This window comes from Sphaerulina musiva, assembly GCF_000320565.1.
Source record: "Sphaerulina musiva SO2202 unplaced genomic scaffold SEPMUscaffold_5, whole genome shotgun sequence".
Lineage (NCBI taxonomy): Eukaryota > Fungi > Ascomycota > Dothideomycetes > Mycosphaerellales > Mycosphaerellaceae > Sphaerulina > Sphaerulina musiva.
This window is the reverse complement of record NW_016017387.1, coordinates 1223021-1238012: the sequence shown is the minus strand read 5'-3', so window position 1 is coordinate 1238012 and position 14992 is coordinate 1223021. Positions and strand designations below refer to the sequence as shown.

General features: G+C 53.1%; 6 protein-coding genes across 6 annotated transcripts; 2 read left to right on the top strand and 4 right to left on the bottom strand.

Annotated features, from left to right (window-relative positions):
• Window positions 1–352: 352 nt before the first annotated feature.
• On the top strand, window positions 353–1095 carry SEPMUDRAFT_141638 (uncharacterized protein; the record flags this gene model as incomplete). The annotated part of the gene is made up of 3 exons (XM_016902973.1): window positions 353–669; window positions 738–966; window positions 1045–1095. The coding sequence occupies 3 exons, from the start codon at window positions 353–355 to the stop codon at window positions 1093–1095; spliced, it is 597 nt and encodes a 198-aa protein (XP_016760868.1).
• Window positions 1096–1646: 551 nt separating this feature from the next.
• On the top strand, window positions 1647–2018 carry SEPMUDRAFT_19858 (zf-DNL-domain-containing protein; the record flags this gene model as incomplete). Its single annotated transcript, XM_016908320.1, has 1 exon — window positions 1647–2018. A coding segment is annotated over one exon (372 nt), but the record flags the coding sequence as incomplete, so codon positions are not given.
• A 1518-nt stretch (window positions 2019–3536) lies between these two features.
• On the bottom strand, window positions 3537–6097 carry SEPMUDRAFT_149320 (FtsJ-domain-containing protein). Its single transcript, XM_016905487.1, has 3 exons — window positions 5352–6097; window positions 5240–5288; window positions 3537–5173 (listed from the first exon to the last, which is right to left on the bottom strand). The coding sequence occupies exons 1-3, from the start codon at window positions 6074–6076 to the stop codon at window positions 4934–4936; spliced, it is 1014 nt and encodes a 337-aa protein (XP_016760865.1). The 5' UTR covers window positions 6077–6097; the 3' UTR covers window positions 3537–4933.
• SEPMUDRAFT_29315 (uncharacterized protein) lies at window positions 3604–3831 on the bottom strand (the record flags this gene model as incomplete). The annotated part of the gene is made up of 1 exon (XM_016908453.1): window positions 3604–3831. A coding segment is annotated over one exon (228 nt), but the record flags the coding sequence as incomplete, so codon positions are not given.
• Window positions 6098–6326: 229 nt separating the features above from the next.
• SEPMUDRAFT_149318 (uncharacterized protein) lies at window positions 6327–9220 on the bottom strand. Its single transcript, XM_016905486.1, has 2 exons — window positions 8494–9220; window positions 6327–8354 (listed from the first exon to the last, which is right to left on the bottom strand). The coding sequence occupies exon 2, from the start codon at window positions 8202–8204 to the stop codon at window positions 6897–6899; it is 1308 nt and encodes a 435-aa protein (XP_016760864.1). The 5' UTR covers window positions 8205–8354; window positions 8494–9220; the 3' UTR covers window positions 6327–6896.
• A 2256-nt stretch (window positions 9221–11476) lies between these two features.
• Window positions 11477–14772, bottom strand: SEPMUDRAFT_163807 (RabGAP/TBC; the record flags this gene model as incomplete). The annotated part of the gene is made up of 4 exons (XM_016908082.1): window positions 11477–12937; window positions 12962–13569; window positions 13732–14262; window positions 14389–14772. 4 exons carry the CDS (start codon window positions 14770–14772, stop codon window positions 11812–11814), a joined length of 2649 nt encoding a protein of 882 aa, XP_016760863.1. The 3' UTR covers window positions 11477–11811.
• Between the last annotated feature and the right edge of the window lie 220 nt (window positions 14773–14992).

Genomic DNA, 14992 nt, shown 5'->3' with positions numbered 1-14992 from the left:
CACGCTCCGAGCTTCGATCCCGGGCAAAAGCATACAAAAGCGTCTCAGAATTTCTGAAAAGATGTGGCAGAAGAGTGTGAACGAGCGGCATGAGATGTATAGCAATTACAAAGATCCTCAAAAAAGCTTGTTTCCTGCGACAGAGGGAACAAGTTACGTTGCAAGTCCTTTTACGATTTGGGACTTCTTCCCCGCTACGTACAATTGTCCTCATGTAAGTTTTCAATCCTACCAGGCAATAACAAACGAGGAGACTGGGAGATGAACGGATCAAGCTGATATCCTTCTCCCTCACTCACAGGAAATAGAACGCGTCGGTCGTCTCGGCGATGGTGGGAAATGGACCTGTGGTATGTCTCGATACGAAACATCCTCGAAGAAGACGCCTTGCGTTGTATACTCCTTCGGCGTACAGAACGAGTCTTCGTTCGAAGAGGAAGTCCTGAAGAGAACAAGCTGTGATGTCTTTGGTCTGGACTTTTCTGTCGATGAGTTTTCTCCTCAGGTGCAACAACTTCCCCGAGACATGCGAGAACGAGCACATTTTCTTCGAGCTGGAATCAGTGGCGTGTCGGATTTGAGCGCGAACCCGCCATTCTACAATATTCATGACTTGATGGAGATGAATGGACATGATTACGTGGATATCTTGAAGATGGATATTGAAGGGTACGTCTCTCTCCTCGTCTGAAATGGCTCCAAGTAATGGTAGATGTACTGATCACTTGAGGTGGTAGATTCGAATTCGATGCTCTGCAAAGTTTGGTGCGCGAATACGCTGGACAGGCTTTACCCATCGGACAGCTACAAGTTGAGATCCACCTAAACGAGCATATCGATGGTTTGCCGAGCTTCTTGAAGTGGTGGGAAAGTCTAGAGAAGGGTGGTTTGCGTCCTGTGTGGACTGAGCCAAATCTGCTGCAGATCACTATGAAATTAGCTGATGCGATGCCGCGGTATGCTGAGGTGAGTAACGTTCAGCCTGTTCATGGTGGAGCTCAGGCATGGTAGTCAGGGTTGGAATACTGATTTTGAATCGTCTAGTACACTTTCATCAATGCAAAGAATCGGCGTAATATACTTCTGACCGATTGAGAGGGCTTTGCGACTCCATAACGGAGAGTGGCGAGATTCTGGGACTACTTGCGAAGCACGCTACGGTCGAGGATACCACAAGAGACGCTGCTTTTACTTACCTTAGGTACGCAGAGCGAACTCTAGGTAGTTAGACAAAGCTCATGAATATCGCAAAGACCACTTTCTGATTACCTGTACTCCGCGGCAATGAGAGGATGTCCGATACCTTGACTAGCAAGTAGAGTTCAACAGAGAGTGGGAGAATGCAACAGCGTGATGCTTACTTAATCAAACGCTAGCCCGCTTTCCAGGACTCCCAGATGAGCCAGTCTTCTCTGCATCAACCGTCAACCACAATCATGAACGCATCACGAAGTCTACGTGCCTTCCAACGCACCTTTGAACATGCCTTTCGCACATATCATGTTCCATACCAGGCACCCAAAAGCGCAAATGTTGTGCGGTCCTTCGCCATCCCATCACCACGCCGAATAGCACAGCAAACACGCGCGCACTCGACAGCGACCGAGACAGAAGAAGCAAATGCGGAGATTGGACGAGAAGCTCGACCGCTCACTACTCGCGAAGACACCAGCGCCGCCGACAAAGATGCCATCGCAGCTCGCAAAGCTCTCTCGCCAGCTTACCAACTGTGGTTCACTTGCAAAAAGTGTCTCGAGCGCAGTGGGCATACCGTCTCAAAACAGGCCTACCACTTTGGAACCTGCGTGATCAATTGTCCCAAATGCAAATCCCAACATTTGATTTCCGACAATTTGAAGATTTTCGAGGATACCAAGATGACCATGGAGGACATTGCGAAGAAGTATGGAGAGAAGTTAAGGAAAGGGAGACTGGGCGCGGATGGAGATGTGGAGTTTTACGATGAACGGGCTGATGAGATTGTGGCTCAGGAGGGGGAGGCGAAGAAGGAACAGGATGAAATGACTGAGCGGATCAAGAAGTCCTTGGAACCGGAGAAGACTTGAACAGAAAGATGTGTTGCGTTTGTGAATACACGGATACTCCACTCTTGCAGACGGCGATTACGAAGCGCGGCATGCGGTCATGAATAGCCATTCTGCATGGGTGGAGGGAGGGCAGAGATGAGGAAACGCATGGCACTTGGTGGTAGCGCCTCCTTGGTATATCGTCTGCCACAAGTTCTCCGGCTTGCACACATCGCGAGTTGGTCTCGAAAAGATGGGTCACTGTGATTGCTACTCATCGGCGATCCCCTCTTCGAAGTCTCCCGTCAGAAGATTATCACGGTGCATCGCGGTCATGTCAAGCAGCGCATCACTCCGCCAAGTGCTTGCCAGGCGTTGCTAGGGTACTGGAGCGCGCCCCTGATATGCGTGAGAAGATTCTCGAATGTTGCAGCAGTGTTGGGAGCCCACGTAGGTAGTGCAAAACTCTCCTGTATCTACCTCCTGCGAACAATCTGCAGTCGCACCATTCTTTTGGCTCGGAAACGGGCAAGAAGTCTGTACATATCGAGACTTGAAAGTGCTCGAATATTGCCCCCTTGCCAACATGGTAAGAGCCCATAACGACTACACAGCTTCAAAGCAGCTCCGAAACCAACCCCCAAAGATGCCAGATCCAACAAGTCTCATCAATTCAATCTCTCTCTCCCATCATTGAACCCCTTGTGACGCCACGTGACATGCAACACCATTCCCATTCGCGACCCCTTCCCATGCTTGACCAGACCTCTTACCAACAACAATCTTGTCAGCAGGCCAAGAGATAATTAATCGCTTTAACTTTCGACAAAGCAGTACTTCGGATCCTCCCAGGAGCAGGTCCCTGAAAAAAAGCATCGAGAAGACGAACCGTCTCCACAAACATGACATGCTCAACCGGCCGAATGATATTTCTCGAAGATCGCATCTCCTCAATATCGAGCAAATAGCGCTGAAGTTTAGAAATGGAACTCCTCAGATCCGATGTCATTTTATGATGAAGACCGTCGAGTTCTTGCCAGAGTTTGATGAGCACGTCGGCGCGGGCGCGAAGATGTGCTGTGTGCACTAACAGGTCTTGCTCGATGGACACGGGCTCGAAGAGAGTTAATTTGGTCATCATGTTTGCCATGACCGCGCTGGGGATGCCGGTGAAGACGAGCTGATTTTTGAGGCTTAGTAATGCTATTGGCCACAGGACTTTCTCGAGAGTGGTTGTTGTCCAACCATCGGCAGACGCTGCATCCAAGTCGAGCGTGATAGTCTTCATGGTCTTGCTCGCTATCATGGACATGACAAACCTGTACAGGCCTCGGTTAAACTCGACCAGTGCGATGTCGTGTCCGAAGACAATTTTGATCCGGAGGTTTCGGAACCGTGCAAGTTGCTGAGGCCAGACATCTAATAACGGAAGCGACGAGGGAAGGGCCGACTTGGGAAAGAGACTTTTCCCCTTGGGCCATGAAAACTTTTCAATCGCCACATAGCTGATCCTGACGCATTGCGCAGGGACCCGATTGGAACGGTGCTGATTCAGTGACACTGAGTCCTCTTGACGAAATTCCACGTCTGGGGTATTCTCGCCATACAAGACCTTCGTAGCTTCTTCGAGAATCTGCTTGTTCGCACGCAAGATCACGGGGTAGCATGACATGCCTCTCCGACCACCACTGTGGTGGCGTAATGTCAAGAGCTCAGAGTAGATTTGATTCCTCATCTCTCGGGGGAGCCCAAGAAATTTGAAGGTCGTCATGCGGAGCCGTGTGTCCTCCAGGATCTTGGTGTAGCCCTGGTTCGAAAGATTGCCTGGCTGCTTCTGACCTGTCCATTTGGCGGCGAGCTTGCGAAGGGCGGATCGACTCAAGACAGTCAGGTCCACGTCGTATAGCATCACGAGTTGCGCTTCGTAGGTATGTGGCTGAGAATTGAGATCGGTCGTCAGTCTCGAGAAACGAGACCAATCGTAGGCACCAGAGACTCCTGGATTCATCTGAGCCAAAGCGCAGCCTTGTGGCGAAAGTTGACTATGGAGAGGACGTTTCGTAAGGAGTGGCGTCCGCATCTGCTCGGTTGAATACTTGATGTTGGGGAAAAGCAATCCATGTTGAAACAAGTCGAGCACTTCGGTCAACAAGGCGTCGATGCACCAGCCAGTGATGAAAAGTCGTTAAAAGTGACTTGACACTACGACTTGTAAATGTAACAAACAATAAACGACCGAGTGAATATGATCGTGCTGATTCTGCTGATATGAGCGTTTTGTTAGTCGACACTTCGAGATATATACCGCAGCCACATTGTGAGACATTGTAGGAAGCTGGTGTTGAGTATCTGGAGGTGTCAAATCACCTAGTCTTCAGTGTCCCAGTATCCCACTGGTGCTCGAAGATGCTGCACACAGCGACAATTCTTGACCTGATGGCGATATGCATGACCACATGGATTGCGCCCGTTGCAAGTGAGAGAGTGCTGTGGCGATCGATCGGACGATTGCGCCATCGTGTACCGTAGCCAGCATAGGTACGTTTTCAAAGTTCGCTATGCCTCGTTACTTCAGCTGAAAGGATCCAGTCAGATCTCTTGTAAACTGGAGACGGCATAGCCTCAACCACGAACCCTCTGGCAGAGTGGCGTGACAAGTGCTCGTTCATCGTCTTTCTACGATCATGGCTGCCAATTCTAGATGTGGCAGCCGCGATAGTGAATCCAAGACTGCTGGCAGATTCGAACATGCTCTGCACTAAGGTATCCATCTTTTAGGACGTTTCCAGGCCGCGTGGAGCGGTTCTTTGAGCCCATTTGAACACACGAACATGTGATACGGGACAGGCTCCGGTCGTGATAGCCCCAATTCGAAGATTCATGTCCTCAATAGGACTTGATAAGTCTCAACCATCTTCGAGGACTTCTGCGCGCTTCGCACCAGCTTTGCGGCGCAGACCCACGAAGTAAGCCTCTTTGCTCTCTTTCCTGGTCGAATCGGGCTTGATGCGGTGGACCTTCTCGAAAAGCTTCTTCAATCGCATCTCCATGGCGTGATCCTCTGCCCCGGTGTAGAACTTGCAGATGAAGTTGCCTCCAGTAGAGAGGGTATCGAAGCAGAAGGTCAATGCAGCCATACACAGATCCTGCCCGGAAACATATCAGCACTGAAGACCAGTATCGCTGTAGGAAAGAAAAAAGACGAGGCTTACCATACTGCCACCATGATCGCGTGCAGCGATACCGCTAGTATTCATGAGCCTGAGATACGGATTAGACACACTTCGAATCCAAGAAGAGGTCACCAATGGCCAGGGTGCTGACATGTCACTCAACACAACATTGACCACTCTCCCCTCAGCAAGATCCAGCTGCTTCTGGGTCATGTCCGCCTTGGGTATCTCTTTGAGCTTCTTCTCATTCTGTGCAGCGTGCATCTCGAGCTGGACGATGCCCTGATGCTCCTGTTGTAGATCTTCTTCAGTCACATCGTCTTCGACGATAGTCCTGCTCCTGACACGTCCGCGATCCGGGTCGCTCACAAATTTCCTGACTTCCTCGCGAATCTCTGCGCTCAAGAAATTGCCCTGTAGCGCATTTGCGCCCCGCGGAGGCTGCGCCGGTATGATATCTATTCCCACGACTCTTCCTCCTGGGCTCGTTCTGTTGACGGCCACTTGGCTCCAACTGCCCGGCGCAAAGCCCAGATCAACAACAGTATCGCCCATTCGAAAGAGCTTGTACTTCTCATTGATCTCCAGCAGCTTGAAGGCGGCGCGAGACTTCAGACCCGCGACCTTGGCTTCTCGCGCATACGAATCTCTGCCCTGGCGGCTTTTCCATCTCGTCGACGACGAACTCGACGCATATCGGTTCTGCAGCAGCAAGACCAGAAGTGGCCGCCGCTGCTGATGTTCCAATTGTCCGCTCCATTGGCGGCGTACAGGCAGACCAGGAGCAATAATACAGCTCCCCCAAGCTCTTTCACATGCCAGTTGTCTCTTTGCGATAGCTGCACACGGGATCTGCCCGACTGTTCGCGCAAGCATTACCCACCGCCTCAATGTCCCTCGCACGTCGCAAGAGAAAGATGTTACCTTAGCTACATACCTCAGGTACAGGTACTGTATCATTGAACATCAAGGCACAGCGCCAAGGCCCGCGTCGTCAGTGCGGAGCCCAAAACATCACCAATAACGTCGCGGCGGCATGATGACCTCCAATGTTACCTCCTGAATATAACTTTTCTCTTTCTTATCGGCTCGACCTCACGTCGCGGACATCGCCTTCAAGCCGCTGAATATGAAAGCCTTTCTACTGATTTAAGAACACAGTACTCCGCTGGAGAATGTTTGGTTTCTGCAGCCAACACACGGCTTCTGTATACAAGAGTCTACAAATGCTCAGCCCTGGGTCCGGATCCTCCATTTCGCCCTGCAAATGCGTCCCGATATGCTCAGCCCCTAGTCAACCAGACACTTGGCCCTAAGCAGAGAAGAAAGCGCTTGAACGCAGAGGACACTATTCTTGGAATCACCCCCAAAACTCCACGACAAGTCAGTCCAACACTGGGGTATCACGCCAGGAAGACCCAAGATGGCGCGACCACAATATGTGCATTCGAAACACTTCTGCAGGAGATCAAGCCCAAAGACAGCCCTAAGTCCCATCTTATGTTTAGTCCAAAGATTCCAAAGTCTGCCACTTCCAATGCCAGTGCTGGCACGATACTGCCCTGCCTGCTTACTGCCGGATGCTCACCCTCCCGGATTCCCAAACCCTGCACCCTGAAGTACGAGTTCGCATGCGAAATATCAGCAGAAATAAGTTTTCGTTCATGCTATGCTGCTGCATGCAAGATCAATAATGTCAGCTGGCTCCTGGTCGCGGTTCTACTGGATGCGCTTCCCGGAAACGCGACAAATCTGTCGCAGGCATGGACGGGGCTGTCGAAGATACTCTGGTGATGAGCGCTTCTTTCGCACGCGAGGCAGGCGTTGGCGGCTGTTCCTCGCCGCCGGTATGCCCATTGCCATCTCCGTCGTGGTGTCCCGAGTCTCGTTTTGGTAATGATGGAGCCGGTGCATCATCTCGCCTGTTGCTCGCGCTGCCTGGCCGATGCTCGCTCTCACGACCCAAGGAAGCGCTGCTTCGGGTACGTGCGTGGCCACGACCACCTTGCCGAGAACTGGATGATGTGGCCGAGAATGAGGGCGAAGTATACATAGGTCCGGCCGAAGGAGGGGGATTGGCCTGGTGTTCACCTTGAGCCTTGCGCTTTCGTGGAGAATCCTTGTATTCATGTTCCCGCATGCTGATTGCGGTATGCGATGAAATCGACTCATTCTTGCTGGCTGGAGTCTGTGGATGCTGATGCTGTTTTGATTCGCTAGGCGGCACCCAGTGATGGAAGTAGATTGATGGCGAAGATGCGGGCTGCTCCTGCTGGACCGACTGACTTTGCTGTAGAGGGTGCGACGTAACGGATGGCGCGGGTGGCTGTTGGATATACATTTCGTTTGTGGTGAGCCTGGGTAGCTGCGATTGCGTCGCCGACCGAGGATCTGATGTGTGTTGCGGCTGTCTTCCAGGAGAAGGGTGATACGCTGAGAATGTCGTCTGGATGGGTCCCGGCGGGGGTGGAGGCTCGGACGCAGGCTGGCTTGGGAGCACATGATGTGGTGGATGTTGTGAGAGTTGAGGGTGAGGTGCTACAGCTGGTGGTGCTATCAGCCTGCCGTCCCTCCGCATTTCTGGCGAAGACTGTTGTAATTGCTGCTGCGAGGCTTGAAGCTGACCCGCATACTGTTGTAACCAGTCCATGCTGATGTTGAATAGGTTACCACCACCGATGCCAGCATAGATCATTGGCACCATAGCTGGTGGTACGCCGGCTCGTAGCGATTCTCGCAACATCTCCGACTCGATCTTCCGTTGCTCAAGCCTCAACGATTCCTGCCTCGTCTTCTCCTCTTCTTGCTTTCGTCTATCCTCCTCTGCTTTTGCAGCAAGCCAGTTGCGCATCTGATCTTCCTGACCCGCCCATTGCCTGGGAGGTTCCGGCATGGCCCCTAATTGTGAGCTCAATGATGGAGGTGGCCCCGACCTGCCTGGGTCTGGGAGGGACATGGCCGATGGAGGAGGCAGCCCTCTGTGAGGATGATGAGGTGTAGTCATCGTGTCGTCGGATCCGGCGCCGACCCTCAGCAATCTCACCGCTGAGGGCGGATCTGCAACCCGTAGCTTGAGGGAGAAACGCGACTTAGCAAGCGATATTCTTGGGTTGAAATCATGGGTGTATCTGCTGCCGAACTCAGTTATGGTCGGCTGGGATAATGTAAGCGACATCACAAGCGTTGGTCAGGGAATATAAAATTCTAGAAGCCAACGTTACTTCTGTGCAGGCACTACTACTCAGAAAGTAATGGCTAGGGTGAGGCACGCGCGCGCGCGCGCAAGTACATACCAAATTCCACGTGTATCGACCCCGAAGTCAGACGAATGTGTGAATCGATCGACGTCTTGTTAAAGCTCCAGTGTCCAGACCCTGCTTGGAGATGTAGATCACTCACGAGAAGACGAGCACTTCAACGGCCTGGCAATCGTGATTCGCTTCACCTGTCTGTCGAGCCTGTGCAGCTTTCCCGCAACAGATGCACACAAACTGATTTGTAGAGAGGTGACACGGGAAACTCGCGGGCAAGTGTAAGGCGGCGGGAGGCGATCGAATCAGCCTTCAGGGCGCGCTTACAATAGTAGTCGGCGTGCAGCGGCCTAGGAAAGCGGACCGTACACGAGCTGAGAAAAGAATATGCCAGGTCAATGCCGTAACCGTTTTGGCACGTCGTCCAAGGGGAAATGTACGAATGTGTCGATTAAGATGCGAGCCGGGCACACCAACACCAGCTGACGTTCCTGTCAAGCGACGGGAGTGATCAGCTGAGTCGAGCAAATCGAGAGAGCGTCCAGAGCGGCCAGCGAAGGCGCTGATGGGTGAGAGCGGCAATGACGATCTCTTTTTTTTTTTTCTCTCTCTCTGCCTTCCTTCGTTCCAAGAAAGGCGCCTTTCAAGGCCGCAGATCCAGTCCAGTTCTAGGGCGACGTACGCCAGTCTCGATTGTTGCAACTCTCATATCCTGCAAGTAGCCGGGCCGTCCTGTGACCACAATGGTCCATAGAGCAGGTGTGGCAACGATCGAACGCGTTGCTGCTGACCCAGACGGGCTGGAAGAATGTGGGAAGCGGAGTCAGACGAATGATACGAGATCATCGTACCAGCCGGATATGGGTCAGCGTGTGCGCCAGACACGGCGAAATGGGACAAGCCTCGCTGCAACAATGTCGCTTTACCATCCATGAAACAACTAACCGACATCCCGGTACGTCGTAGGCTCGTAGCCCTCACCCATGGATGGCAGACAGAAAACGATGCCGTGTATACTTGCATGCAATTGCCCACTGGGACGACGGCACGCTCGGTCAAAGTTGCCTCTGTCTGCAGCGGGCGCCGGGCTCACGGCCGACATGACTTCTGCACTGACCCGTGTGTGGCTTGCCTCGATTAGAGCGAGCTTGGCGAGTTGCTGCTTGAGTGCTGGGCTGCTGGCTGCTGCGTGGCTCTCTGCAAGTTGAAGCCCAGCGCGCGTCCGATGTCGCATAATAACTCTCAAGACCCATCTCGCGTTCCACCGTAAATGATATCGTTTCAGATTGATATGTATGCAACAGCCGTCGGTCGGCTGCCGGCAAAGTCAGGTAACAACAACACGTTTGGTACAGGGTCTTCGTTCGGCTGGGGGGGTAGTGTGTGTCCTTGACTGGGACGAACAGCCCAGCCACATTTCTCGGCGGGCTTACTCAACATCTTCAGGAAACCTGCTGTGAATGTTCTTTTGGTACTGTACACAGCAGGAATATACCTACCTACCTGACCTATGAACCGGGTCGCCTCACACGGCCGCCCATTCACCGCCTTCCCAACTTTTCCATGCCCCTCTTGAAACACCGTGGCGCCGTGGCCAGAGACGTCGACGACTGTTCTGGTCGAAAAAAGGCCAATCACATGAACGAGAAAAGTCCCGGAGAAGAGGAAGCGACGGTATGCGCGTAAAGTCCAGATTGGGTATGCAGCCGAAAGGCAAACACGAAAGTGTGCATCGATGAGTTCCGCTGCTGTGCATCTCCTCTGTAGAGTCGACCATTCATCGATCGGTAGGAGTAGGACCACACAAGCTCGTTATGCCGGCCGGACATTTCATGCGCCCTACAGCAGCGATGGGTGGATGCCACACCACACACCACCCGCCCACGACCAATCCCAATTAGGTACGTGGGAAGAGCAAGAGCCTAGACGGCGACGACGATCATTAAGCTTTGCAATCCACTTGACATCATCGCTATTATCATCACATGGCAGCCTCGTGTGCTCGGGCGAAGAGGCGCAGAAGAGCTTGCTGCTTCTGGATATTGATCGACCTATCACAGAAGAAATTGGGCTAGTGGTGTCGCCAAGATCGACCAGAGCAGTGGCAGAGGGTGTGAAAGATTGTGAGAGAAGCTCGGTAGCGATGTCGTGAAGGAGGTACCTATGTATTAAGGTAAGGTAGGTAGATTGTAGAATGAGGTCTAGAGAGACGGTGCAGGCGCCGCACAGGACGAGAGACGTACTCGACATATGGACCTTCAGACTAGCTACCTCCTAGTACATAAGACAATCAGACATCAACAAATGGCTACCTCCTAGGAGGTAGCAGCATGATGAAGCGGACTTGGCTGTCGACGATAGTGCATCCACAGCCAATAGTTTGAAAATGACTCGAGCATACATCTTGTCACAGACAATGTGTATAGCCTGCCATTCGTCAAACAACTCAACATAGTAAATTAATATCATGTTTCATCAATGCCAGAGTCTCTCCACTGAAGCACGTCCTGTTCGTCAGACATGCATATGATTAGTGCATCGACGCAAGGTCATGTCAGCAGCGGGCTCCGCATCAAAGTATGTATATATACAGGCTATCAAAACATGTACGCATGTTCCTAAAACGGACGTTTACGCCTCCCCCCAGCCAACGTTCTATGCCGATAACCCGAGCCGGCTGGAAAATACGAGACATTTCCGGCATGGTCATAGTCCCCTATTATGTGCAGAGAGACGTCTTGTTGAGAGCGAGAGAGATACCTTACTGAGGTTGGTCCTGAGTTTCTGGGTTGAGAGTCAACTCCGACGTGAGAGAGGTTACTGTAGGCATTGAGCCGTAATTTCATCTGGCTTTCAGGTTGTCAGTGGTCGAAGCTTCGAGCAAGCACCATCAGTCCAGCCTGTAAAAGCGGTGATTGTCTTTGCAGGCGAGTAACTGCGTGCTATGAAAAACACCAAGACTCTGGGCTTCCAGGCATCGAGCCAGGCAGGCTAGAAATATCCATCGATGAGATTATATTCGACGTTGCTCTCTAACTGCTGCTGTCGCTCTGTATTACATTAGGTCTCTTATTACTTACAATCGCGTGATCGATCCAGGGTATCTTCATAACACAAAAAAGAAAAAGTGGCGTCCACTTGTCGTCTTGGGCCCACCACCTTGCTCACATCATCGCTGTTTCCATGTTCCTGCCGAACGCTGCGCAACACCCGCTATTCCACTTCCACTCCTCGCGCCTCGAAAGGAAAAAGGGGTCGACATTGTATACACCGCCCATACCGCCGGGTCTGCAAGACCTCGACCAAGCTGGACAGTCACGCAGCCAAGAAGCTGCTGTTCTGACTATTCGTCAAGACACTCTACGCCTTGGCATGACTGGCTCTTTTCTTCCGCATCTTATATTCTGCTCTGGCGACCCTCATCAGGATATCCTCGTCTTTAACAGGGACAAACGATGTAAGGACTTTCATCGCATTTTCAAAGTCGCTTTCCAGTAGAATGTTCCTTGTCGCATCTACTAACGCTGCGCTTGTAGCGTGTAGAACGTCCAAGTCTGCGCCACCAAATGCGTTTCCGGGTGGTATCGTTGCACCGTCGGTTGCTTCCGCGTCACCGAGGAGCATAAAAACGTCCCAGATTCGTAATTGTGCCGGAAAAGGAACAGACATATTGAACAGAGTAAGGTACCAGCGCGTGCCATAAGTCGGGGACGTGATGCCGAGCTCATCCAGCTGTTTCGCCACGTCTCCTTTCCCAAGCCAGTCTTCTTCAAATTCGGCCAAAGCGGCCATGAGACCCTTGAAATCCTCCATGAAGAACGATTCGAGGCCACGAAGTTGCCAGAGTCGCACCATCATCACAAAAGCATGCTCCTCATCGAAGTAGCATAACAGCGTCACTGCGATGCTAGCCATGCCTTGCACATACCCAACTTTCGGGAAGTAGAGCGCCATTGCATGCAGTACTCTGAAAAGCAGCCGCTGTCCGCCGCGGTACCTTCGCCGAAACATGATATGCAACTGCACTGTCCGGGGAACATCGACGTCAATCTGGACGTCGTCTGCGCAGCTCATTTCTTGCAGTTTGTGAAACTGTCCTATCAGTTCTTCATCTGTCGTACGACTGCCCCTTCGCTTGGCAGAAGTCGAGAGAAAACTGTGCCATGCTGTCGCCCGCCACCGGTCGGGAATGCCTTTCCACGTGCGTTCGATCAATTTGGGATCTGAAGTGTCGAAGTCGAAAAGCATGCCGCCGCCTTTGCCTTCCCTGTCTCGTTTGACCGGCCTAGCCATCCTTTGCCATTTCTCGCCCCGCGCCCACTCGCGCTGTTTCTGTACGGGTGCGGTCTTGCCCGTTTTCTCGTTTTCGGCAATGTCCTCGAGCCCCGGTGGCAGCGTGAGCATGTCTGATGCTTCGGCGAGGAGTCGTGTGCTTCGCGAGCGGAACGGATACTTGCCAGTCCTAGCGGATGATGCCGAGCGCGTACTATACACCGACCCGGGTCGTCGCTTGGATTCATTCGATGGCGCAGGTTGTGATCTTGACGAGCGAGCACTACTCAGTCCTCGGCGAAGCTTCCGCTCTCGCGGTCTTCGTAGCTTACCTGCTTCCATGCGGAGGGCGGTCGCCACACGTTGCATCCCCGGTTCTGGTCGAGATTGGCTAGAACCAGATGAGTCACCTCGATCTGGGATGATGAACCCATACCGGTCCACGAGCGACCCGTCCACATCCTCCCAGTCTTCAATGCCGCCAGCAAGCTCGTTAGAAGTCCTGGAGTATTTGGAGACGAAGCTCAATCGGTTCTCATCAGTCAACGGCCAGTTGTCGTCTTTGTCGCCTTGTTCGAATGATCGCGTTTTGTGTATGACCACTTCTGGTGTGACGCTCTCTCGCATGGAAGTTTCTGGCGTGTCATGGCCGGACGTGGCAGGGCTCAAAGGTCTGGCTGACGGTAGTCCCCAGTTGGCAGCTTTCTCGTCTCCGTACTCGTACATGCTCCGCACCTTCATGGAGAATGTCATCTCTTCCGCCGAAAGCACTCTCCCGCCGTGTATAGCAGCCTGCAGCATCTGTATGCTCGGTGTCCTACGTCCGGCGACCAAGCCCTGCCGCTTCTCCTTGATCGGAGTTGTCGCGCCGTTCTGCAGTGACTCTTGACCCGGCACCGCACTGTCCGTCGCTGTCTCGCCGCTCTTGCGTGGATTGCTCAGTGTGCGTACAGCTGGATGCATGCCACTGCTGGCTGGCGGATCGGATGGGCTCAGGGAGAGAGGCACAGGTATTCCACTGGCACGGGCACGAGCCTGGTCCTCCTCCTCTTGCACTCGGAGGAACTCCTGCATCTTCTTGCCTCCAAACAGCAGACTGCCTCTTGCGGAGAATTCGACCTGATCGCTGGCCAGATCTTCCAGACTGATATCATCGGTAGCCACTACGGGCAGAGCTGCCTGCAGTCCGCGAAAGCTCGCCATTCTCCGGAATGTTGAAGGAGGCGAAGCCGACCTGGCAAGGCGCTGGCGGAACGCTGCAGGCTTCTTCTGACGCTTTCGACTGAATGGAGAAGTACGTGCACCAGTGTGTATTGTGCTCGGCTCCGACGGGCCAGCGACGTCCTCATCCTGCTCCACGACAATCGAGGGCACGCAATGGGGATCGTGAGTCGGTGCAGCTGACGGCGGCGGCGGAGGAAGAGGCTGTGAGGATGACTGAACCAGGGGTGGACTGCTTCTGGTCGCCCGGGGGCCTGTTGTGACTTCCTCGGTGGGCGACGGGGAAGGCGCAATGGCGCTGTCGCACTTGCTGTCGCGCTTGAAGCCGAAGTCGAAGTCTTGCTCGTGTTGTTGATGTGGTGATTGTCGTTGTTGCTGTTGCTGTTGTCGCCATTGGGGGGCAGACGAGGGTGCAGGTGCAGTGGATGGGCGGTCCAAATTTACTGGTACAGCCAATGCTGGTCGACCGCTATGGTTGTACAACCCTGTTTCCCACGCCGCAACCGCCGCCGCTTCTCCTGCTCCTCCTCCTCCTCCTTCTCCTCCGCCTCCGCCTCCGCCTGCTCTCCTCGCTCCTCCTCCTCCAACAATAGCATCGCGCGGTCCATCCAGACTCAACGAACTACTTTTCCCTGTACGGTTGCCGCTGATGGAGCGCACTGGCCGGGGCGGCACTAAACCCTTCTCCGTTTCCTCGTAGCGCATGGCTTTGAACACTCCCTCTCCCCTTTCGCCATGTCCATGTCCATGCCCATGACCAAGGCGGGGCGATTCGCCCTTTCGAATGCCTTTGAGCGACCTGGTCGCGCTTTGCGATCTTCGCGACATGGTCATTTACTTCTTACCGCAGCGTGCATGCGGTCGTCGGGCTTCGTCTGATCGTCCAGCGAGAGCCAGTTGATAGAGTGGGCACCGAATCTCGCGAGACAACACAATAACAAACACAACAACGACGACGATAAGAACAATATATCTGACAGCACGCCAATTTGCTAACACTTAGCACATGCAAGGAAAGGGGCAACTGAAACATTCAGCAGCATGGGTC

Bases quoted from the DNA above. Each gene is read 5' to 3' on its own strand.
- SEPMUDRAFT_149320 (XM_016905487.1), bottom strand. From the start codon at position 6,076: ATGCTTGCGCGAACAGTCGGGCAGATCCCGTGTGCAGCTATCGCAAAG. The intron at 5,289-5,351 runs GTCAGCACCCTG...TCCGTATCTCAG, and splicing joins AATGTTGTGTTGAGTGACAT to GCTCATGAATACTAGCGGTA. The intron at 5,174-5,239 runs GTAAGCCTCGTC...GTTTCCGGGCAG, and splicing joins GCGATCATGGTGGCAGTATG to GATCTGTGTATGGCTGCATT.
- SEPMUDRAFT_149318 (XM_016905486.1), bottom strand. From the start codon at position 8,204: ATGACTACACCTCATCATCCTCACAGAGGGCTGCCTCCTCCATCGGCC.